The following is a 23,771-nucleotide window of genomic DNA, read 5'->3' on the forward strand; positions in this document are numbered from 1 at the left end:
CAAAAACTAAAAAAAAATAATTTAACATTAAAATAAGATAAATAAAAATAAATTGAAGTATTGTAAAAAAATATTAAGAAAATTTTAAAATAAACAATAATAAAATTATTATTATATTTTAAAATATGGATAATAAAATTATGAATGAATTTATCTGAAAAAAAAAATAATAATTGACATAATTATCTCAAGGCACAAAATGGTGTGTTACATATATTTTAAAATCTCATTTGGGCTTTGGAATAGGACGAAATTTTGGGCTTATTAGGCCCAATTGAAAATTGAGCCCAAAAGAATTGTTATTATTTTATATATATTTATATATCTTTTTCTTTTAATAAATTAAAATAAAATTGTGGTGACGAGGCACGGAGCTGAAACAGGAAGTTTGTGCTTTTCAGCGGACAGAGATGCGTGGAGAAAGAATAGCTGTAATGTGTGGAGAGAGAAATCTGACGAGGAGGAATCACTGAAGAGTTGCTGGTTACCGTCGTCGAGGATCTAGGAGTGGAGTTGAATTTCGGTTTCCGAGAATTTGTTTGAGTCCTATGGAAGGTAAAGTGGAATTTTATATTTGTTTGTTTTTGGACGTTGACGAGCCCTAAATCTGCTATTTGGATTCGTTTGGCTTGAATTTCGCTGGAATTGCTGGATTTTAGTTGTTTCTGTGGTCATTTTGGTGGAATTTTGACGCGAGATGATTATTGTGTCTAAACTGCGGGGAATGACAGCATAAGGCGTGCGTTTTTTCGTGATTTTAGCGATCGGAAAAATTTGTTTGATGTTTGTGATCTCTTTGATTCGTTTTAATTTGTTGTTTGATCTTTGAGTGCATGTGGATTTTGAATTGAATGATTTGATGAGGTGCTTGTTTTACGCTGTTTAAGCGCTTTCCTTGATTTTCTGTGGCTTTTTTCTGAATGTTGGCGCTGGTGTTGATGTATTGTTTTCTTAGAATTATCAGTCGAAGATGGTGAAATTTGTTGAATTTCTAACTACTAACTCTAAACTGATCGAAATTGCTTGGCACTGTTTGATTGTTTATCTTTTGTGCAAGTAATTTGTTACGGTTGCGTTTGGATATGTTTTTGGAGGTATTTTGGAAATTTTGGTTACTTCGTAAATAGAAAAAAATTGAATAGAAAATAAGTTGAGGGTATATAGGTGTTGGATGTCATTATTTGAGTAGAGAATTTTGATTAATACATTTATGAAAAATAAAGATTGATTATTTTTATATAAAAAAAAATATATATTTTCTTTAAGTAAACAATTGATGAATACTTTCATGTTTTGGAATGTTTTTCAGTATTTTTTTATATGAAAAATTTAAAAAGGAATTATCTATTAAACTTAATATTTTAAATAATTTTTTTTTTTTTTGAATATGTTCTTTCTTAGCTCTAACAATATATTGCATAATACAATAACAACAGCTAACAAACAAAAAATACACCCCTATGTTTTCTTTAGTTGTTTTGTTTTTTTAATTTTTATTTTTATATTTGCTTGGAGTATTTTGAGATAGAAAATAATGGTTTGATATAATATATATATATATTTTAAAAAAAATGGGGTCTTTTAAGGGAAAATGAAACATTGAATAATAAAAGAAATAGGCTCAGGACCTGCTTGTTTGGATTCTAAAGTATTTTATATTTGACACTTCTTAATGAAAAATAAACTTTCGATGATATGATTTAATAAAAAATATGCATGGATATAATAATTTGACTAAAAGTATACTCTCCTATATGTGATGTTTCAAATGCAATAGTAAGTATTGGATGCTATTTTCTTAAAGAAAAAAAAAATTGTTGTCAGAATTAAAGTGTAAATATAATTGACAATACAAATAAACAGTTATATTGACATGGATTCAGAGGCATATAAAATCCACTATATTCATGTGGAACCTGCGGTCAACTTTGTTGTCCTGTGGTGTTTTTTTCCGTTACTCAGATTCATAATTTGTGAAATTTTGTTTGGTTGTGGTTTGAAATTGATTTAAAATAGAGTATTGATTTGAGTTTTTGTTTAAATATTATTGTTTTGTGAGATGGAATAGTATATTTATAATAAACTGGTATGTTGGTTTGAAATCACAAAAGAACCCCAAGTCTTACGTTTCTTGTTGAAGTTGGATCTCAATACCTAATGGTTCGATAGGATTCTCATCATTGTAAATGCATACAGCCGAGTCATTATTTATTTCTTGATAAATGTCTGCATACATTGGTTTTGATATATCAAACTTGGACCGTCGTCATTGTAATTGCTTACAACAGAGTCATTTTTCACTATAACATAAATACACAAACAATTGGTGTTGCCATTAAACTTATTACTCGAGCCCGAGCATGTATTTCCCCAATGAGCATATGTATGTTTTGAGCTACCGTACTTTATAATTAAACTTATGACTCAGCCCGGGCGTGTAAATGAGCAGATGTACATCTTGAGCTACTGTAGTTTATAATTAACTTATTATCGAGCCCGAGCATGTATTTCATCAATGAGCATATGTATATTTTGAGCTACTGTAGTTTATAATTAAACTTATTACTCGAGCCCGAGCATGTATTTCTCCGACGAATATGTATGTCTTGATGTACTGTAGTTTATGACTTACCGTTCGTTATGCTTCTACTTCTTGCATCTATCTTGTCGCCGGTTAGTGAGTTTGTGTTTTTAACGTAACTTGATTTCACATAAGAAGCTCCGCTCCCTATTTTAACTGATGAAAGTGTAGAATCTCATTGTTTGTAGGTACATCCCCAGATAGAGATTCTATTGGATCTGCAGCTAGAAAGTCGAGTTTCTCGTCTGGAAGAAAAGTTCGTCGGAGAAAGGAGTTTCTTCGTAAATTCGTGGACAGTAATAGTCTGGAAGCAAATCTCACTACATGGTTTAAGGACATAGTCGAACATAATGTGTCACCCGTCTTCGATGTTCCTTTCGAGTTGGTGGATCTTCAAAAATTCGATTACGCTCTGGAAGGGGTTCGATTTCAACAACTTCTTCGAATGCCTGATGCTGTCCATGCCTCAACCCCCGGGTTTTTCGAAGCAGCCGCTTATCTTGCTCTCGAGGATTTCCTGCACGCCACCGCGAGCAGCCTGTGGGGAGCTTTCTGGGGACACGAGAATGATCCGATGCCTTTCTATGTTTCGTCCTTATCCGACGGGAACTTGCGATTTTGCCAAGCTGAAAAAGAGATCGCCAAAGGTAAAGTAACAGGTTTTTATGCATCGGCAATAATGCGAAAGAATCCGAGGCATCCGCAAGGGAAATGGGATGATATCGTCGAACTAGCATTGCTGAGGCCCGACGTTCAAATTCTTGCCTCGATCGAAGACAATTCCGAAGCTCTGTTCTCGATTCTGGGCGAAGCTTTATTTTTCGCGCTCCGCGTATTGCTTGCGAGAAGTATCGGCAGATCTAATGTTCCTCTGAGTTTGACGTCTGTTTTTGTACTTCTACTCGACTCTCAGCATGGCAGTGTTGTTAAGGTCGAGGGCGATCTAAATAATCTGGAATTCGACGTAAACAATGTCTACGGATCTGCTGCGGCGTGGTTCAAAAACCATTCCAGAATCGCGATTTCCCCTGTTGATAGGATTTGGAATAAGCTCGGAAACGCAAACTGGGGAGATATCGGCGCTTTACAGGTACTCTACTCTACATTTCATTCAATTGCGAATTACGCCGGATCACCTAAACACACTGTGGAAGATTTGGCCACCGAGCACAGTTCTCGACTTCAAAGAAGAAGAAGTAAAAGACAGTTAGGCGATACTCGGGTGAATGGCAACGGTTCGTCCCGAATTCAGCATTACACTGCTTCTCCTGAAATTGTCGAAGTTGAGGAGGAATCCATCGAAGTAGCAACCGAGAATTCGACGAAACTGGAAATCGGGACTATTTTACAGCTGGAAGATTCCCGATCGGAGAATGGATACCGGATAGATGATATTCGGTACGACGGGGATTTTTCAATTTATGTAACGTCTCCGATCGACAAACCGGAGAAGTCCTTTTTCCTGTACATCGGTTCGGAGTATCAAGTTCAACGGCAAACGAAAGTACTAACGGTTATGACAGAGAAAGGTTTGTCGAGCAAGTACCTTCCCCGACTCTATGAATCGAGTCGAGCGGTCCATTCAGGTCGATGCCGGAAATTGTCGTCGAGCTCATCTGGTAAGTGTGGTCATCGATTGTGCGGGATTCCGGTGGTGCTGACTACTCCGGTGGGAAGGACTGTCGGCGAAATGGTGAGCGCCGGCGAGTTTGGCGCAGACGAGGCTATCAGATGCTGTCACGATTGTCTGTCGGCTCTCTCTGCTAGCTCCTCAGCCGGAATACGGCACGGTGACATCCGGCCGGAAAATGTCATCTGTGTAAAATCCGGCGGGAGGCCGTACTATTCACTCATCGGCTGGGGTTACGCCATTTTAGAGGAGAGAGACCATCCGGCGACGAACCTTCATTTCTCTTCGACTTCGGCTCTTCAGGACGGGAAGTTATGCTCGGCTTCCGATGCGGAGAGTCTCGTGTATATGCTGTATTTTGCCTCCGGTGGAGATTCCGCCGTTTTGGACTCAGTCGAGGGCGCGCTGCAATGGCGAGAAACCTCGTGGTCGAGGAGATTGATTCAACAGAAGCTCGGCGAAATCTCCGCCGTCCTCAAAGCATTTGCGGATTACGTCGATAGCCTATGCGGCACGCCGTATCCCGTTAACTACGACATTTGGCTGAGGAGATTGAGAAGACATATTAGCGAAGACGACAGCGGTAAGGAGATCGACACATCTACATAAACCTGAATACAGAAGAAACTCGACAGCTCGGCTGTTGTAAATATAGACTGTTCCCGACATCATGAGTGCGACAAATGCAAGGGCTGGCTAGGTCGCGAGAAAATCTTGCGACGATGGAATCCTAAAGGGAAATTGAGCTTGATTCGACACTTATTTAAGATGTTGTGTTTGTTATTTCCTCTGAAGTTTCAGTCGGGCGAAGAAGAAGAGACTCCATTTTTGGAACTAAAGCAAATAACAGGTGAAGCTATTCGATATGACGATACTCGCCGTAGATGAAAAGGTGTTAGTCGATCGAAAGTGTTACTATGTTAATTCACGTCCGTTTCTTCGAGGGCTGCTTTCGCTGCCGTCTTGGCGTCCTTTAATAGATTGTCGGGGACCTGGAAACTCGGAAAAAGCGTCAATCATCGACTCAGAAATGTCGTTGAAATGCAACGAGCATTGAAATATTTCCAAAAGCGTCGAAGATATTAGCCCGGCGAGTGTAGATAGGGTCGAGACAATAAACTCGTTTATATTTCTTACCTTCCAACTCGAAGGCCTTGTCTTTTGCTTTGTCGTCGACTCCAACCCGGCATGCCTTTTTCCGGGTTTCATTTATTATAGTATGTTCTAGACAATGAGAGAAGTTACATCTTGGCCGCCTCGACTACCCCTTTCCGGCTCGTCAAAGCTTCAACTTTTCAATCTCTCTATGTTCTAGAGTGTCATATGCATATACCGCAAATAGGGACGGTAGGACTCGAACTCGAGACCTAGTCTAGATTCTGATATCATGTCGGATGCAGAATGACAGTCTTACCTAGAAGTTGACAGTTTTATCTAAAAGTTCGAACGTTTAAGATGCAATCATTAATTATATATTCATAAACGGGAGTCGCCAAGACTGAGAATGAGTTTTTATTTGAAATAATTTAAATAATATTTTGATATGATAGTTTAACACATAATATATTGATCATTATGAAAAGAAACATAACAAATAGAAACGGCAACATACTAGTTAGATGCACACAAACCAAATAAAACTACATCTAATTAATCATGAATGAAATTAAGAAGGCATATATATATATAAATAGATTGATACACATTACACACACATCAAGCCATGGCTATAATATGGCTATGGCTAATGCTCGACGTAGTTGGCATGGAGAAGCACATCCCTGACCTGCGTCGAGATGTCCTCGACGGCGCCGATGCCGTGCGGGATGAACACAGCCGAAGACTTCGACTGCACTCCTATTTCCTTCATTGTGTCGAAGTACTGAGTCATGAGAACTAAGTCCATCACCTCCCGAGGCCTTAAGGACCCCGAGAAGGCGAGCACGCTTTCGCGCAGCCCGTCTAAGATAGCCTGCCTCTGTCGAGCGATTCCCATGCCCGACAAGTACTTGGATTCAGCTTCCCCCTCGGCTTTCTTGATTTCCAGAATTTTCTCTGCTTCTGCCTTGTCGCTCGCGGCCACCCTCAGTCGGCTGGCTGTTGAAACATCCATAGAGATATAGGTGTAGAAAAATGGAGACAGAAAAATAGAAATATCTTTACTTCTCTCGCTTGTTTGAGTCGAATAAATCAAAATTTTGAAATCAATTTATTATATTGCTGCATTTCGATATTATGTTTCTTGACTACTTTCTCCATTTAACTATTCACATTATCTATTGAATTTTATGGGAATGATTGCACGACTGATTTGAAAAATTCAGCACCGTGCTGATTTTTCAAATTAGTACATATAATATATACAAATAATACATGTTTTTAGTACACACAACACATAATATGTGTAATAAAGGTATGTGCTGTTTCTTTTCAAAATTATATGTGTGTTGTATAAGGGTATGTCATGTGTTAAAATCAACAGTTCTGTGTTGTATATAACTATATCATGTGGTGTTAGTTCATTTGTTGTATTTGTATTATATTAATATAAAGAAAGTGCTGCCTAGAAGTAATACGATGTGTTGTTTGTTATTACATCGTGTGCTGTTTAAATTCAACATTGTAGGCGCCGTCAAATTTTTTCTACCATTTCTCTATAACTTTCATTTTCTGTACTAAACGTTCGAATATAGCAATTCGCCATTGAATTCTCATTTTTTTCCTATATCCGCAATTCTATTGTCTATTATTCTATTATCAACAATTCATTATGTATACCAAACACCCGTATTATTCAAATTTAGCAATTAATGGAACGAGTCACCAACAAAAGTCTATGCATAAACTCATAAACTTACCTGCATTTATCTGATTCATGGCTTTTTTAACTTGAACATCCGGTTCGATGTCGACAATCAGTGTCTGCACAATCTGAAACCCGTAGGTCGACATGGCCTGTAAAGGAGCAAGCTTATTAAGTCACGTATTTACGCGTTTGCACATATATATAATCAGCCTTTGTGATCATCGACAGATTATTACCTTATCGAGTTGGCTCTCCACAGATTTCGCAACATCATGCTTCTGCTCGAAGGCTGAATCCAAATCCAGCCTCGGCACAGTCGCCCTTATCACTAAACGATTACATTTAAACTAATCTAAGCATTTTTTTTAAGTCGACGCAAGTAAAAAACACTGATTGATCGATACCATACCATCGAAAACATAAGCTTGTATTTGTGCTTTTGCATTTGTTAGCTTATAAAACGCATCCGGCGCCTTCTCTGCCATCGCTCGGTATTGCACCGAAGCAACAACCATAACAAACACATTATCCTGCAAAAATTATATTATTTTAAAACTTTAGGTGGACATGTTTGAAAAAAGTCTTTAAGTAAAAAATTTCGCTAAAATGGTCCTCCGGTGCCGTACTCGGCACGCTGGCCTGCCGTTGTTGACGTAGCACTAATGCGACTGATATGTCATCACCATGTAAATACCATGTCAGCGACATTTAGAATTTTTTTTATATTTTATTTTACAAAATGTATTGGTAAACTATTTTTTAAGTCTTACATATGACATTCTTTATTATTTTTACGATTTTAAATTGTCTCTATCTGAAAATAGTCTTGCAAATAAATTTTTTTACTAAAATGATCCTCCGAAATAGCATCTACGTTGCGATGACATGTCAGCTGCGTCAACATCATATCAGCAACGGCAGGCCAGCAAGGCGAGTATGGCACCAGAGGACCATTTTAGCGAAAATTTTTTACTTACAGAACTATTTTCATACATAGTTTATTTAAAGTTCTAAAATGATAAACAAAGTTAGATACACAACAAAAAAAAAACAGTTTACCCATAAATTAATTATGTGTATCCTTAAAAAAGCTTTTAACCTTTTTAGGTGATACGATCGTTTATAAAAAATTCAAATAGTTAACAATGTGGCAAAATAACAGCTTAAATCAAGATTTGTTGTGAATCCTTTAATTAATTCAGAGATGAGTTGACTCGCCTTAGTTTTTGTCTCGCAACGAACCTCAACCTGCTGCACTCGCAACGACAACAAGCCAGCCTTGCTGTACCCTATACACCACGGCATACAATGGCAGCCGGGCTCGAGCACCTCGTTGAACTTCCCCCACTGTTCCTTCACAGCGACCGTTGATTCTCTCACTTTAACACAGCCAAAAACTTGCCCCATTTTTACAGCCTATATACAAAAAAACTTGAAACAATAACCATTCTATGTTATAGAGAAAGTAAAATGATAGATACATAAAAGAGAGCAACATATTTTTTTCTGAACAAAAATAAAAGAGTATGTTATAGTCTTGTAAGGGATGATTGGGGCTGTGGGGTGCCAAATATGTTCGCCTAACATGACTTGTTTTGTCGAAATTAATTTGCAGACTATTAGGTTCGGTCAGGGTTTACTTTAAAGTACAATTTACACGTTATTTAAAAAAAAAAAAAATCTATATTATAAACTTTTGCTTTCGTTGTTTTATTAAGATAAAATAGTTATTTGATACGTTTTTTTTTCTAAATTATTTGATGAATAGTGATAAAACTTTAAAAGTGTATGTAGAAGTTTGCCTATTGTTAAGTGTCTTGTTGTTTCTATAATTTTTGTTTTGTTATTTTTTTAATGCATGTTGGTATGTTTTGTAGTATTTTTTTAGGCTTTGCTTGCTCAATAGTTTTGGAATTTGATACTATTTGAATTTTTATTTAAAAATATCATATTTAAAATATATATTTTTTTTTTTGAAAAATCACATTAAATATTAATTCTTTATACTATTGTAAAATTTTAAATCTCTAAAAAAAATCTCTTGTCTAAATCGAGCTTTAGATTTTCTGTTTTCATTAATTTTCAAATATTAAATGTACCAAAGCCAAATTTTTGTTATTGTTTGCAAGTTAATTATGATCTCTTTAAATATTTAAATATATTATTATTTTCTTAATACGATAATGTTGTATCATCAATGGGGGCACCACATTTTATTTCAATCATATGTAAGAACAATAATTTTAAAAATGAGAATCGAATTCTAACCAATTATGTATGGTAATTATGAGTATTGGAAAGAAACATTTGAATGCATTTAGGTCCACATTATGGAGACGGACAAACAAATGGGTCACGTGACTCGCCAACCTAATGGAATCCCATGTCATGTGTTATGTTTTATTTTTCTAAAAAATATTATATTATATTATATTATTATTTATCTAAAAATTACGTTAAAATTTCGTATGATTGGCCTTTGAGCCAATAATTTTTATTATACACCTGAATAAGTCCTGCTCATGAGGCCCATTTTACTAACTCGGTTGTGAGGACAATTATGTTTTTTTTTTTTTTTTAAAGAATCATTTGACTACAATGCTTTACAAATTGTTATACATAATATATATTTTTTTTTAAAAAAATAATGTATAATATGATATTTTTACAAAATATATCAATTAATATCACAAAAAACATTCAATTCAATATTTTATTATTGATAGTTTATCTGAAAACATATCCAAACTGGAAATTTTCCAAATCCAAAAACCCTAAAAACACATGAGCAAAATTGTTCGAAACGTGTTAGGGAAAGAAATTATGCACAAAAATGGCATACTTTCCTCAATCCCATAAAACAAAACTCAAAGGAAACACTAAAAAACACACAAAAATCATCGTTTGTTAAATGCAACAAACGACCAAATCAAAAGAAACCTTTACCATCTATGGAAGGTTAGATTAGTTGTGTGGACAAAAGAACATTAAGATCCAAAAACTAACCTAAAACAGAAAGGTACCATACTACATTCTGCTCGGTTTATTCCCGCGACCAGATCATGATCGTTGCATTGCCCCAACGAGACCAAAATCAAGAATATGCAGGGAGTTTATTCTTCTTGGGCAACCACGGTAATTTCGCCTTTGTTCAGCATATCATAGAATGCTCGAACTCTGCGCTGCTCGCTCAACTGGTGCATTTTCCATACGGAGCCGGCAGCAAGCCCAAGAACAACTCCGATAGCAATCTCCTTCACCACATTCGGGCCTTTAAGAGTAGGATGAGGAATCCTAGGACCAGCCATTTTGGATTTTAAGGCTTCTGCAATTAAGGCGCCGGGCAGAATTAGTCGTAACCATCCCACCAATAATTGTGCAAGAAAAATGATGTAATGAGCAAATATAGCAGAGATAAACAATGCAGTAGCAAGTCGGAGTTGGTACTAAATCATAGAGATGGGAATTAAAGAATGTTCACTCTACATAGCACAATAGTAAACCAAAACCAAAATGCCGACAATAGTCGTAACAATGTAATGAGCAAATACAGTACAGATAAACAATGCAGTAGCAAATAGGTTATTCTTTTATATCATAGATATGATCATCAAAGAATGTTCACTTTGCATAGTAATTAAGAATGTCAATAACGAATCAGATTGCATAAGGTACACAGTAAGAGCATTGGAAGAAACTAACACAATCTTTAATATTTGATCAATATATTGCAGATAAAGGTTTTCAAGCTTTTGTCTCTTTACATAAAAATATGATCATCCTGATTGATATTAAGTTGGGAGATTAACAACAACAGTTTTTGGTGCAGATTTCATAAACCAATTTGCCGGAAAATACCAGAACAAAACAAATGTGTTTTTTGTTTTACAAGAAGATCTAGCAATTCAATTAATTACTCAGAAATGCATAGAGAAGAAACGCGTTAATCATCCCCATTTATCTTCGATCATTTATTCCACTGTTCGATTGAATCATAGATGAATCTAAAGTTAATCATGCACTACTGAAAATGCGATCATTTTCGTTAGCAATATCCTTACAACATCCATAGTTTCACATATAAATGCATCCTGCAACATAGAACACAAACATGCCTAGAAAATTCAGCAATCGAAGCACATTTCCAAAATCAAAACTCGAACACTCAGAGACATCGATTATGTAAAAGAATCTGAAGCATAAGCAATATCTCCACAAACAACGAAAAAACCAGAAGCAAATCGAAGCCAAAAACACCTTTTTCTGTATAAAATTTAATTTCCAATCCGATCGAACAATGTGCAGCGTAATAAGAGAGATTTACCTTAACAAGCGTAATGCGCCACTCACGTAGAGATCTATGGTCCGATAGAAATGCAGTCGAGAAAAATGCGTGCGAGAAGGCATTTATAGATACCCATTCCGACGTCGTTTTGTGTTACATAATGAAACGACGTTGTTTTACACTAAAAACAGCTACAATTTCGCATTGCCATTAATTTGTCCACACTCCACAGCTATGGAAAATTCGACCGATAACTTGGGGTTTATTTGTAGAAATATTATAGAAGAACATATTTCATTCATCATTTTTTCTAATGGAATACTTTTTTTTTATAAATATTATTAAAAAAATATAAATATACATATATATTAATATAATATATATTATTCGTTTATTAAAAAATTTTAATAATTCAATATAAAATATTATTTTTTATATTATTAATATATTTTTTCTATCATACTATTAAATAAGACTAGACTGATTGAATATTTCATTTTTTTATATATTTTATTTTTTTATATATTTCAATGATTGTACTATTTCCAAGAAACTTTTAATATATTATAGTTTTTTAATAATATAATTTAATTTTTTTAATAATATATTTTAAATTTTGGAAAATAGAGGATTTGTATACGAGTTTTAATTTTTTATATAAAAATTGATATAATAATTTTTAAATACAAAAATAATCATTCAAATTTATGTTCTGAAAAATTATCCTTTTTTAAAAAAAAAAATAAAAAAAAAATACTGTAAAATGTTAAAAATATAATAATAAAAATTTGTGCCCAAAACGGTTCCCAGAGTTTGCTCCCTCGTTTGGATTCGAGATCGGCGGCGGGTAATGCAGGACGGGCGGTGGCAGCGGCGGTTTCTGGCCGCAGATTTTGTTTTGTCGTTTATGTGGGTATGGTCGGGCGTGCTCGTAACGATTTTTGTGCAGAAACTCATAGGTTACGGCGCGCATCAATTGGAAGGCGATGTTGTTCGATATGCGATCTCGATCCTGAACATGTTCTTCTTCGCGTTCATGAGTAAGGTCACCAAGGGAGGGGCCTACAATCCGCTCACGGTGCTGGCGGACGCGGTGTTGGGGGATTTTTCCAATTTCCTTTTCACTGTTGGCGCCAGAATCCCTGCGCAGGTTCGCCTTCAATTTTCATCGTATTTTCTAGCGGAAGTTCATGCTTCATTCGCAATGGTTTTTTATGGCAACGAATGCTTATGAGATGAATTTGTGGTGAATTGACCCATCTCTTCCTTCTACGTTACATTCTGAAAGGAATTCAAATGTATGAGGACTAAGGGAATCTGGAAATGATCAATAAATAGGTTTTTTGTTTGCCAATTTTGGTATTTGAAAATGCATGTTTAGTTTTGAATCGAATGAAAGATTAGATAATAAGTGATTGAGGAAATAGGAAAAGGATTGTTGCTTTGAATTGGAGCTATAAAAACACACGTTCTGTGCATTTTTCTGATATTTTGATGTGGTAAAACTTTGATGGCATAGCTATATATTGATGCCATAGTTGTCAATAGCTTAGCGTGTAGTTGAATGAAGCAGCAGTCTGCTGCTTTGCAATGGCGGAGGAGAGCATATCATATTGATCAATATAATACAATCTTTATTCTAAGTACGTTTAGATTTTATAGTATATATTGTATTTGTTATTTGATCACTATATAATGCTATCCAAGATTAACAACTATGTATAAAATGACAAATGCACATTTCTATGTTCCATAGGTTGTTGGATCTGTTTACGGGGTGAGGCTTATTCTTAATACACTGCACGGAATGGTGCACGGGCCGCGCTTAACTGTTGACATAGCAAAGGGAGCATTGACAGAAGGCTTTCTAACATTCGGCATTGTGATAATCACCCTTGGTCTGTCTAGACCAGGTAGCCGAGGTTTCCTGATGAATACTTGGATATCCTGCACCTCCAAGCTTTCTCTTCACATACTCGGCTCAGATCTAACTGGAGGATGCATGAATCCAGCGGCTGTGAGTGCTTCATTTCCTTCTTCATCTACATCATATCTTGTAATGGATCAGTTAAGCAGAACCACATCAATTGAGATATCTGTGTTCTTACTAGGTAATGGGTTGGGCCTTTGCTCAAGGAGAGCACATTACCAAAGAGCACTTAGTTGTTTACTGGCTTGCGCCGGTCCTCGCCACTTTGGCAGCCGTATGGGTGTTTAATATAATAGCAAAGCCTACTACGGGCGAGGCCCCGAAGGCGAAACCAGGAAAATCAGATTGAACTAGGATTCTTGATTCTTGATTCTTGTCTAGTTGAGGATTTAGAAATTCATTTTTTTGGTAGAAGATTAATAGGAGTAGAAATAAGTTTTGTTGGTGTTTAGTTTGATGTACTTTAGACAAAATTTGGATTTGGTAAAGTAGAGATGTTCATTCATACAATCTAAACCCCTGTTTGGTAGTGACTTTAATACAATAACAGGATGATTACTCTATAGAATGGAGGGAGAGATTCTTCAATAGACAAGTCGGGGTTCGAATTCTGCAAAGTCGACTGAACCAGACTCAATAGGTTTCATGAAATATGCTGCCAATAACTCATTAACCAGAGCTGCAATGAGAGGCACCCTCTTCAAGTTCTTCACCAAGGGAATGTCATCGGTGTCGCCTATTGCAAGAATTTGCTGGTTGATCTCCACCATCCTGTCCAGCTTCCTCTTAAATTCCGGGTTCTCGACATCCAACACGGCTGGGAAAATCCTCGCAGTTGTTCGGTTTGTCTGCGCAGAGAATAAATCAAGGTGATGTTAATAAACTTTCCTGCCGTTTTCGTGACTAGTTTGCATTATTAGCTAACATCATTTGTTAGATATAGAAGTTTTACCTCAATGATGACATGCATATCGAATTCCTTCGTGTTCAACCCAATCCCCTCATAGAATGCTGTTCTTTGGCAGTCATTAAGGTACATTGTCACATAAACCTGCATGAGCGTCAGGGAAATGGATAAAGATGAGATACCAATCATGAGCACTTAGACGAAGCAATTAAATGTAAGAACTGATTCAGCACCGAAAGGCAAAAGAACCGCGCCCAGAGCTTCGCCTTCCAGTCGTTGAGGAACTGTGGCTGCGCCTTCATCAAAGCAGAGAAGAAATCGCCATGGCGATTCTCATCCTGGCACCAGTTCTCAAAGTACTTGAAAATCGGATAGCATTGGTACTCAGGATTCTCCTTCAAATGCCTGTATATGGTGATATACCTCCAGTATCCAATCTTCTCAGACAGGTAAGTTGCATAGAATATGAACTTTGGCTTAAAGAAGGTGTATTTCCTAGCCTTGGTCAAGAACCCCAAATCCAGAGCCAAATTGAAATCTGACAACCCTTTGTTCAAGAACCTGTTTCAGCAACCTTAAACAGGTAAGATGAAGGAAGTTTCCATGGATAAAACAGGTGAATTATGGCGTCGAACTCACCCTGCATGGCGGGCTTCGTCCCGGGACATTAGGGAGAAGATCTCAGCCACCACGGGGTTAGTTTTCTGCAGAAAAACAGCCATTGATGTGAATTAAGGATAAAACAAGCCATTGATGTGAATTAAGGATAAAACAAGCCATTGATGGAGCTCCAAGAATGTTGATTAATACCTTGAGCCTCCTTCCAAGCTCTTTGTAGAGGAGAAAGCCAGAGAATTCAGCAGTGCAGGATCTCTCCAGGAACTCGACAAAGATCTGCCTGAGTGGGCCCTGAATCTTGTCAGCAGCTTCCTTGAATTCCTTGTTTCTTACAAAATGGGTCTGGTTGAAATCTGTCTTGAATTCTTGCAGCAGGGCTTCGAACTCGGCCATGTTGAGGTTCTTGTTGATCTCTGTGTTGAACAGCTGCTCCATTTCATCGAAGTCTGTGGTGTAGAATCTTGGGGTCAGTAGGGTCTCCTTGATTTCTTGTTTCTGACTCTTCTTCTTCGTGGATGCAGGTGGCGCCGCGGTGGATGATGACATTCTCACGGCGGAGAAGGGTCGCCGGATTTGGGAATTAGGGTTTCCACCAATTCTTTGGGTGGGGCTGCTGAATTTGGGGATGGGCTTTACCAGAGCCATTTTGGGAGAAGATTTGCAGAGTGGAGAGAGAGAGGGGGGGGGGAGAGAGAAGGGGTTTTATAAAAGTTTAGATTGCAGTGATTGGAAATCTCATCTCATCCCATCTACTGAAAATCTCTGGGATAAATGAGAGCTTGACACGTAGCAGGTACTTGGTTTTAATGGGGCATGGAGTTCTTGTGGTCTACCTTTCTCCAACCAAGACTTTCAGTTGCAGAATATTTTCAGTTCTTGCCGGGTCCGTGGACCTCAGAATGGGTGGTGTGTGTTCATCTGGCGATTCTATCCCCGGGACCTCCCAAGAATTATAAGGTCATAATCTCTTCTTTCTCGATTTATATCGTACCATGAAAATAAAATAAAATAAAATCATGGGTTTATGTATTTACACCAATCGGAAGCTTAATAAATAAATAAATAAATAAATTTTAATCTATACACATCTTGAGAAATTTCTGTTGTCAAGTAAACCGGAAGATGTGAATAATTTTCAGTCTCATCTTCAAGAACTCACATTAACTCACTCTTACATGTGTTTTTTCTAACAATCCCTACTCCAAATTTGCCTCACCGGCGGTTGCTGCATCGCCAGAGAAATTCTCCGGTAAGGCGGCAGACCTTTCGCTCAAATGATCGCTACTTTTCCGGTCTGTTACAAGGTCGTTGATTTCGTCCAGCATTGATCTTATTCCGATGCTTACTATTGCTTCCGAGTTCGATACTGTATGCGCTGTTGCGGCAGCTTCGTCATCCTCGGCAACAGCCCGGAAGTCGATCTGTGAAGGCGGGATTCTAGAGAAAAAGACTTCTTTCAAGTTGTTGATCATTCCTCTGTTGTAAGGATTCTCCGTGTCTATATATTGTGATCTGAAGTCCTCGAATGTCGTCTGCGATGGAAGAAAAATGAAAATTGGTGTCCAGTTTTAGAATGCGTTTGCATCAATCGCTAGGAAAAATCGAATGAAAATGATAAGAGGATCACCTTGTTAACCCAGATCAGGTAGGAGTGGTAAACCGATAGACCCCCGACAAACCAGAAGGCGAGGAAGCAGTAAAAAACGAGCACATCGAACAAGTAATTGTGCAACATTCCTTGCCACACGGTGCCTTCGTAGCGTAAAATCCCGTGCCATGAGAAAACAAACACATACGCGCATAAGGTTGTCGATGTCAAGATGAACATGTAGAAGAACCTGTAATTTCGCTTCAAAAGTAACGGGTGTTAGAAAAGACCCGATGAATTCGATGATGAGAAGATGTAATACTCACCACGCCGATGCATTGGCCGACCCATTGGCAGTGATGGTCGAATCGACAAATGCAGTTGTTGCAGACGGAGCAATGAGATGCTCGGGGCGGGCGATAGATCAAACACGTGTCGCAGAATTTTACTGTGACTGTGTATCCGTTCACGATAACATCCTTTGTCCGGGGAAACTTCATGTGGTGAGTATTACCGTCGAACCACTCCAACGACGGCATGTTAAGGTCGATGAACTCTTCGCACTCGTGAGGTGTTTTGTTCCTCGGGACAATCCCGGGGTCTCTACTAGACGTAAGTAATAGAAACAATAAGTCCTGGTAAGAAACATTAGAGTTGCTTAGTCTTTATTTAGAATTAAACTTCAATTTTGAACAAATAAAGTGTTTTGTATAAATTTTATATTCGTTTTATGCAATAAATAAAATACGGGTGTTTTATGCATTTTTATTAACAACAAGTTAAATAATTTACCTTTACCTGTGTGATTCATGTATAAATACTAAAGTACTTTTAATTTTGCCAAACATTTCTTGCACTCTTCTTTTTTTTTTTTTTTTTTCTTTTTTTTTTTTATAAATTTCTGATAAAAAATAAATATATTATTACTTTTGAATCTATATTCAACGAGATCTTGTTTTACTTACGAATATGGTTAAGACTAGGGCGACGAAAGGAATAGCATAGGAAGGAATGCCATGGTTATCATTTCGGATGGTCGTAAAGCTCTTTACAGAAAATGCAATGGCCGGAGCCACGATTAGGAACGACGACAACAACAGAGAAGAAGCATCCGGGCCGAAGATCAACCTTCCGCCAAACAGAAATTTCTGTAATTCCAAACACACTCAACTCAATCAATCAATCAATTTCTGAAATTAATTGCTGTAGGAAATTGACAATATTGCTTGTAAGAAGAACCCGAAAACAGAGCAGATCATACAGGAAATGTTGGATTCCATATCAATCGTGAAAGTGTGTTTGCATCGTAGAGAGAGAGAAATACTATTATTATTTTAAAAGTTTTAACGAATAAACAAATCAATTTAATACCAATAAATAAATAAATACAATTTTTGAAGAGGAGAGTAAAATAGCGCTTACTTACATTATTCCCTTTCCAAACTTGATAAACCCTCTTAGGGTTTGAATTCTCTCTGTCCATAACAATTTCGATTCGGAATCTGCTAATTCTCTGAAATCGACCTTCAAAACGACGTCGGAAGTCGAAATTCTCGAGCGCTTTCGTCATTCTTCGCCATCTCCTCCATAAACAACTGACGGATTTGAATTTGAAGAAATCGCGCTGGCTAGGGTTTCAGGAGAGAGAGAAACGGCTGTGAAGTTTATTAAGGTATGAATTATATATGATTCCGCCAAGTTTCAGAAACATCTTTCATTGATCCTCTTTCAAATTTGGGCTTCTTCTTCTCTGCTGTTATTTCTTTGGGGTTTGGCCTTCTGCAACTGCAAATACTCTGGCTTTTCTTTTCTTCTGACACCCAGGACCTCAGCACCAGACCTAGATGTGCCTTCCATATTTAGTTAATTAATTTAAATACACATAAGTTCTATCAGATTATTATCATTTTATAAGACGTGTTTTGTTTGATAAATTGCCTTTTTAATTTTCGAAAATCTGAAAATTGCACTACTGTCTAATGACCCATTTAGGATTTTAGTTAATTTTATTTGCCTATATACTAGATTATATGCATCTGTATGGTTCGACCTAAATTTATTTATTTATTAATATTTTGATTAATTTAATTGTCTTATTATTTTAAAAAGAAAAAAAATATATCTAACCTAATTTAGTTCAGCTTTATTATTATTATTATTATTATTCTTGGATAAGTTTAAATGCATGGGTCAACTAAATGATATTGTAAATATATATTTAGTATGTATCTTTCTAATGATATTTTACCTTAAATATATACAAGGAAAGAATATAATAATGCAAAATATCACAACAAAACACGCAAAATCTGACCTAATTAATTCGTTAATTAACTATCATAAATGACTAATAAAAATATATTAATTTCCAAAAAAAAACTAATGTGTAACTAAATTCTGCTTTAACATCTCATCCTCGTCAAAGATGTCCAAAAAATAAATTCAATATTTTAAACACACACAAAAAACGCTAAATATTGTATAATAACTTCTTTATTAGCATTTGTTAGACGTGCGAAGCACAAAATCTAAGTTGTATTTATATAGATATTCTAAAAAGTATCAATATTGTTTGTTATTAACATTTTTAAAAAAATAAATAAAAATTACATCAATAGTTATTTTTTCTTCACAAAAATATTACGTCAAATTTTTATTATTCTTTATATTTATTATTCTTTATATTTTTAAAATTTCTCAAACTCCAACCAAAATTTCTAAGCAAACAATAGAGCCTAAATATAAAAAAATGCATGGATAATGAAAATTTATAGTAAATGTAATAATTTCTAGATCAAGTTATTAGATGCAAGACTTTCTCAAGTAATAAAAAGAAAAAAAAAAAAAAACTTTAAATCTTTTATAGATATTAAAAAACACAAAACCAAAAACCAAAATTTATTTATCAAGTAATCTATAATTAATTCAACCACAATGTTCGATACGGCCGTGTTGAAAACAAAAAAGAAGTTCGAACTTGTTCGTACAACAACAAGAGTTCCCGCCATAAGACAACACATGTTGTTCAAACAAAACAAACACGAATCCTTTGTTATGTCTTCATCATCTTCTGTCACCTTGATCGTCATTTCTTGTATCTTTCTCGTCGTCGATCTGAAGCATATAAGGATTAGGCATCGCCTTACCATTCTTCACGCTCCCACCGATTCCATCGTAGTCGAGGTCTTGTAGGATAGACGGAACCGGTTTCCCGTCTTTTTCTTTCCCGATCTCAAGGTCCAATGCTCCACTCACCGCTCGAAAATCATCTGCGCCAAATCTTCTATTTATGGACCCGATCACGGAATTATCCTCCTCGGTGGCCCATGCTCGGAAATTCACCCGAGAGCCCGGCCTTCTCGAGAATAATATTTCCATCAAGTTCTTGAGAACCCCTCGATTGTACGGATTCTCCTTCTTATCGTAATTGTATCGGAAATTCTCGTACGTTGTCTAAAAAATGTACACGGGAAAATTGGTATAAAGAAAGTTTATTTGATCGGGGAGTTGTAAGTTGAGTAGAATTGATGAGTTTTTTATACTGACCTGATTGGTGCAAGTAAGGTAGAAATGGAATACGGTGAGCCCGCCGACGAACCACACACATATGAAGCAATACACGATCAACACGACGGAGATGACGTCCTTTGAAAACGAGCTCCAAAAACGCTCCGGTTGATTGATGAGATTCAATAGCGAAAACGTGAAGACGTAGATACAGAGGACAGTCGAGGTCGACACGAACAAGAAGAACGTCCGATAGTTCCTCTGCAAAACATTAATTAGTTAACGTCAGATCGATTTCGAACACTATCCTATAAAAATCGGAAAAATTGCAAGAAATATCTCACACTTATATTCTATTATCATGTTTGTCTTGTACTTATCTCTCTAGCAAAACATATTTTACTTTTTTGCAAACATATTGTACTTACGGCACGCGTGATCACGCGTAGCCAAAATAAAAATAATGACTTTTGTAAACATGTATGATATATTTTGTTAGCGAGACAAATACATAACAAAAGTAATAATGAAATATACATGTGGATCAATTTTTATAATTTTATCTATAAAAATCATTTTAGTGCAAGAGACACCGTGGCGCCAAATGCAATTTTAGTATATAGGCACAGCTTTTGGCGCCAATTAAAACTTCGGCAAGGCCAAAATGACTTTTATAGGACAATAGATTTAAAGTTGTTATAAATATCTTATTAAGGTTTGATCCGATTACGTACAACTCCGATACATTGCCCGACCCAAGGGCAATGATGATCGAACCTCTCGACGCAATTATTGCAAATCGAGCAATGGGACGAGCGCGGCGGCCGGTACAATAAGCAAGTGTCGCAAAACTTCACTCGCACTATATGCCCGTTGACGACGACGTCTTTTGTTCTCGGAAGCCTCAAACCCGGCGTCGCGCCGTTGATCCACTCCATCGACATCGACGCAATCGATCCCGATATGCTTTCCGGGTCCGGCAGCCGCGAGCTCCGGGGGATGATCCCCGGATTACTCGCGGAAGTCATGTAGAGAAAAATCAAATCCTACAACAATTCAAGAACATTACTAGAAGCCAATTTCTTAACCTTCCATGTCTGAAATTCGATGAAGTTCGATTGCTAACCAGAACTGTAAGAGCAAGGCCGATGATCAACACAGTTTGGCCGTACATCTTTTCGATGACCGGCAATCGGAGTAACATTCCGACGCAGAACGTCAGCGCCGGTGCGCCGATCAGAAATGTCGACAGGAGGATCGATGCTCCGTCGGGACCAAAAACCAATCTCCCGCCACACAAAAATTTCTAGAACACAATGGTAAGAACAGAGGATGTAAGTATCGATCAATGACACATTTGAAAATTCGAACACAGAAATTGTTCAATGGATCATCCATTTTCAGCAAATGTAATGGTAATGCTAATGATCCAACATAAAACACCAAAAATGTCCGAAACCCTAATTTGGTTCAGAACCGAAATTGGAAACCCTAGAAATCGAGATTGGATTGAAATTAGGGGGGAAACAAAGCAGGAAACTCAATTTTCATCCATTTTCAGCAATTGCAATAGTAATAATTATAATAATGATAATAAACAGTAAAAATGTCTGAAACCCTAATTTGCTTCAGAATCGAAATTGGGAACCCTAGAAATTGAAATTGGATTGAAATTAGGGAGGAAAAAGAGCAGAGAACTCACATTTCGTCCCTTCCAAACCTGGTAGAGTCGAAGCTTCGATCTGGGAGGATCCATGGAAACCCTAATTGTTCAATCGTCTCCCCCAATTGCAGAAAAGGGGGAAGCAGTGCAGCAATGGGGGATGGAGAGAATTATTACCATGACAAGGGGCAGCGATTGGGGGGGGGGGGGGGGGGGGGAAGAAATTGCAGCGAATCGATCGATTCTTGCCCTAATTTTGTCCTGTTACTGCCCCTTCTCTTACATCCTCTCCTCCAATCGCTGGAACAGTAATAATGGCGACGGTAATAATGATAATAATTCTCCCCCTGACGACGACGACGATGATGATTGTTATTGTTGTTGTTGTGTTCTTCGTGTTCTTGGAGATTCAGAAATGCTATTCTTGGAAGGGTTGGCGACGATCGATCGATGGATTGATGGCTTGGATTGGATCTTGAGGATGCTCAAAATTCAAATCCAACCGTGGTTTTCGCGGACACCTCGTTTGGATTTTCTGAGAATTTAATAAATAAATTGGATATTATCTAATCTTTGATCGAAATTATATTCATGCATGCACACACTTGTTGAAGACATAATTTAAAATTTATATATAAATATATGTGTGCCTGAAAATGGTTTATGAAAGTTTCAATTTTTGTAATAATTATATTTGCTTGATTTGATCCAAATGTATGTATATAATTTTTTGTTCTTTTTATTTGTTTATTAAATTTATACAATTTTTTATAATAATAATAAAAAGGATCATGCATAATAATACCAACATATATACCCTTATTTTAATTCACCTAATCATACCATTATCACTTGAATATCTCTCAATATAAGTGGGATTCGTGTAGGGTGGCAATTCGGCCGGCAGGTTTTTTTTTTTTTTTTGCGCCAGGCCAGTCTGATCCGATTTGCTATCGGATCTGGAAAGGCCGGCCCGAATACAATTCGGTTTGAAACTGTAGAATTAAATATATTTTAATAATAGAAATGAAAAATTGAAACTGCAACCAAATACACGATTTGGAATCGGCTCTGGAAAGGCCGGAACACGATCCGATTTGAAACCGTAGAAATATATTTTAATAATAAAAGTGGGAAATTAAAACCACAACCAAATATATACTAATACATTTACCATCAAGCCATGTGTAATTTTTATTTTTATTTAAAAAATTAATATATACATATATATAAATATAAATTTATTAAAAAATTAAAATTAATTTTAAAAACCGGGCCGGACCAGCACAACCCGACATTCATGAGTTTGGACATAGCCCGGTTCATTAGCGTGTCGGATTAGGCATGACCCTAAAATTTTCGGACCTATTTATTAGCACTCAAGCATGATTTTTTATGTTGTGCTCGGATTGAACTTTCGAGTCATATTTATTTTTGCCCCTAGATTCATGTGCTTTCAAATGGTTAATTTGTCAAAAATCTTATTATACATTTTGGGAATAATTATAGTGTTGATAAGGGTTAATATCACCATATGAAATATAATTGTTAATATCACCATATGAAATATAATTTGACAACTTGGTAAGGGTTTCGATCAAAGTCCCAAATATTTTAGAAAGTTGTTCGAAATCATTAATTATATTGATCTTTTGGCGTAGAATTGTGTTCGACCTTGAAAATATAGAGGGTGTTTTCTTTGCATTTAATTTTTCCTTTTTGTTGCAACTTTCGCAATTTTTTATAAAAATAATATTTTCTCCTGTAATAAAAAAAAAAAAAGTTCCTCTAAATTATTATTTAAATTAAATATATTCCACTGAAAATTAAAACACAGATACAAATACAAAATGCACACGCGAAAAAAATTAATAATAATGACGAATTTTTAAAATTATTTTTAATTGTTTATTGCTTATTTCTTGTATTTGTCCATTGACTTTTATCCCATCAGATTCTTAGGTTGTTTGTCCATGAAGTATTCCAATTTTATTTATGTATTTGTTCATATTGGAGTTGCTTGCACATTATACATGTATTCCAATTTAATCTACATATATTTACTCAATATGATTGTACAAAGTATATAAATACAATAAATAATAAGAGAATGATTTATTTTGAGTTTTTTTTAACGTAAATTACTTATATATATATAAATTATTTCATTTTATCATATTTAACTATTATTCAAATTAAAACTTAAAATCAAAATCCAAAATAAAACTTCAAAAAAATACACCCTAAAAACATTTT

General features: G+C 36.1%; 7 protein-coding genes across 8 annotated transcripts; 2 read left to right on the forward strand and 5 right to left on the reverse strand.

Annotated features, from left to right (window-relative positions):
* The first annotated feature begins 366 nt into the window (after window positions 1–366).
* Window positions 367–5,510, forward strand: LOC127263643 (uncharacterized). The gene is made up of 2 exons (XM_051292761.1): window positions 367–555; window positions 2,770–5,510. The coding sequence occupies exons 1-2, from the start codon at window positions 549–551 to the stop codon at window positions 4,818–4,820; spliced, it is 2,058 nt and encodes a 685-aa protein (XP_051148718.1). The 5' UTR covers window positions 367–548; the 3' UTR covers window positions 4,821–5,510.
* A 189-nt stretch (window positions 5,511–5,699) lies between these two features.
* On the reverse strand, window positions 5,700–8,483 carry LOC127263674 (hypersensitive-induced response protein 2-like). Its single transcript, XM_051292821.1, has 5 exons — window positions 8,236–8,483; window positions 7,427–7,547; window positions 7,254–7,345; window positions 7,070–7,166; window positions 5,700–6,308 (listed from the first exon to the last, which is right to left on the reverse strand). Exons 1-5 carry the CDS (start codon window positions 8,422–8,424, stop codon window positions 5,956–5,958), a joined length of 852 nt encoding a protein of 283 aa, XP_051148778.1. The 5' UTR covers window positions 8,425–8,483; the 3' UTR covers window positions 5,700–5,955.
* Window positions 8,484–10,130: 1,647 nt separating this feature from the next.
* On the reverse strand, window positions 10,131–10,325 carry LOC127263688 (cytochrome c oxidase subunit 5C-2-like). The gene has a single exon (XM_051292846.1). It carries the CDS (start codon window positions 10,323–10,325, stop codon window positions 10,131–10,133), a length of 195 nt encoding a protein of 64 aa, XP_051148803.1.
* A 1,767-nt stretch (window positions 10,326–12,092) lies between these two features.
* LOC127263681 (probable aquaporin SIP2-1) lies at window positions 12,093–13,859 on the forward strand. The gene is made up of 3 exons (XM_051292833.1): window positions 12,093–12,452; window positions 13,059–13,319; window positions 13,414–13,859. The coding sequence occupies exons 1-3, from the start codon at window positions 12,153–12,155 to the stop codon at window positions 13,579–13,581; spliced, it is 729 nt and encodes a 242-aa protein (XP_051148790.1). The 5' UTR covers window positions 12,093–12,152; the 3' UTR covers window positions 13,582–13,859.
* LOC127263647 (magnesium-protoporphyrin IX monomethyl ester [oxidative] cyclase, chloroplastic) lies at window positions 13,712–15,445 on the reverse strand. Its single transcript, XM_051292777.1, has 5 exons — window positions 14,950–15,445; window positions 14,779–14,843; window positions 14,373–14,700; window positions 14,185–14,283; window positions 13,712–14,080 (listed from the first exon to the last, which is right to left on the reverse strand). Exons 1-5 carry the CDS (start codon window positions 15,400–15,402, stop codon window positions 13,817–13,819), a joined length of 1,209 nt encoding a protein of 402 aa, XP_051148734.1. The 5' UTR covers window positions 15,403–15,445; the 3' UTR covers window positions 13,712–13,816.
* A 276-nt stretch (window positions 15,446–15,721) lies between these two features.
* On the reverse strand, window positions 15,722–18,146 carry LOC127263654 (probable protein S-acyltransferase 4). Of its 2 annotated transcripts, XM_051292789.1 has the most exons (5): window positions 17,772–18,146; window positions 17,311–17,493; window positions 16,672–16,980; window positions 16,385–16,606; window positions 15,722–16,289 (listed from the first exon to the last, which is right to left on the reverse strand). In XM_051292789.1, exons 1-5 carry the CDS (start codon window positions 17,913–17,915, stop codon window positions 15,954–15,956), a joined length of 1,194 nt encoding a protein of 397 aa, XP_051148746.1. In that variant the 5' UTR covers window positions 17,916–18,146; the 3' UTR covers window positions 15,722–15,953. The 2 variants fall into 2 exon arrangements, with proteins under 2 accessions (XP_051148746.1, XP_051148754.1); XM_051292797.1 differs by lacking the exon at window positions 17,311–17,493.
* A 1,192-nt stretch (window positions 18,147–19,338) lies between these two features.
* LOC127263667 (probable protein S-acyltransferase 3) lies at window positions 19,339–21,608 on the reverse strand. Its single transcript, XM_051292809.1, has 5 exons — window positions 21,555–21,608; window positions 20,979–21,158; window positions 20,587–20,898; window positions 19,892–20,113; window positions 19,339–19,798 (listed from the first exon to the last, which is right to left on the reverse strand). The coding sequence occupies exons 1-5, from the start codon at window positions 21,606–21,608 to the stop codon at window positions 19,409–19,411; spliced, it is 1,158 nt and encodes a 385-aa protein (XP_051148766.1). The 3' UTR covers window positions 19,339–19,408.
* Between the last annotated feature and the right edge of the window lie 2,163 nt (window positions 21,609–23,771).

Source organism: Andrographis paniculata, unplaced genomic scaffold (genome assembly GCF_009805555.1).
Source record: "Andrographis paniculata isolate CXL003 unplaced genomic scaffold, ASM980555v1 Contig17END, whole genome shotgun sequence".
In the NCBI taxonomy this organism is placed as follows: Eukaryota; Viridiplantae; Streptophyta; class Magnoliopsida; order Lamiales; family Acanthaceae; genus Andrographis; species Andrographis paniculata.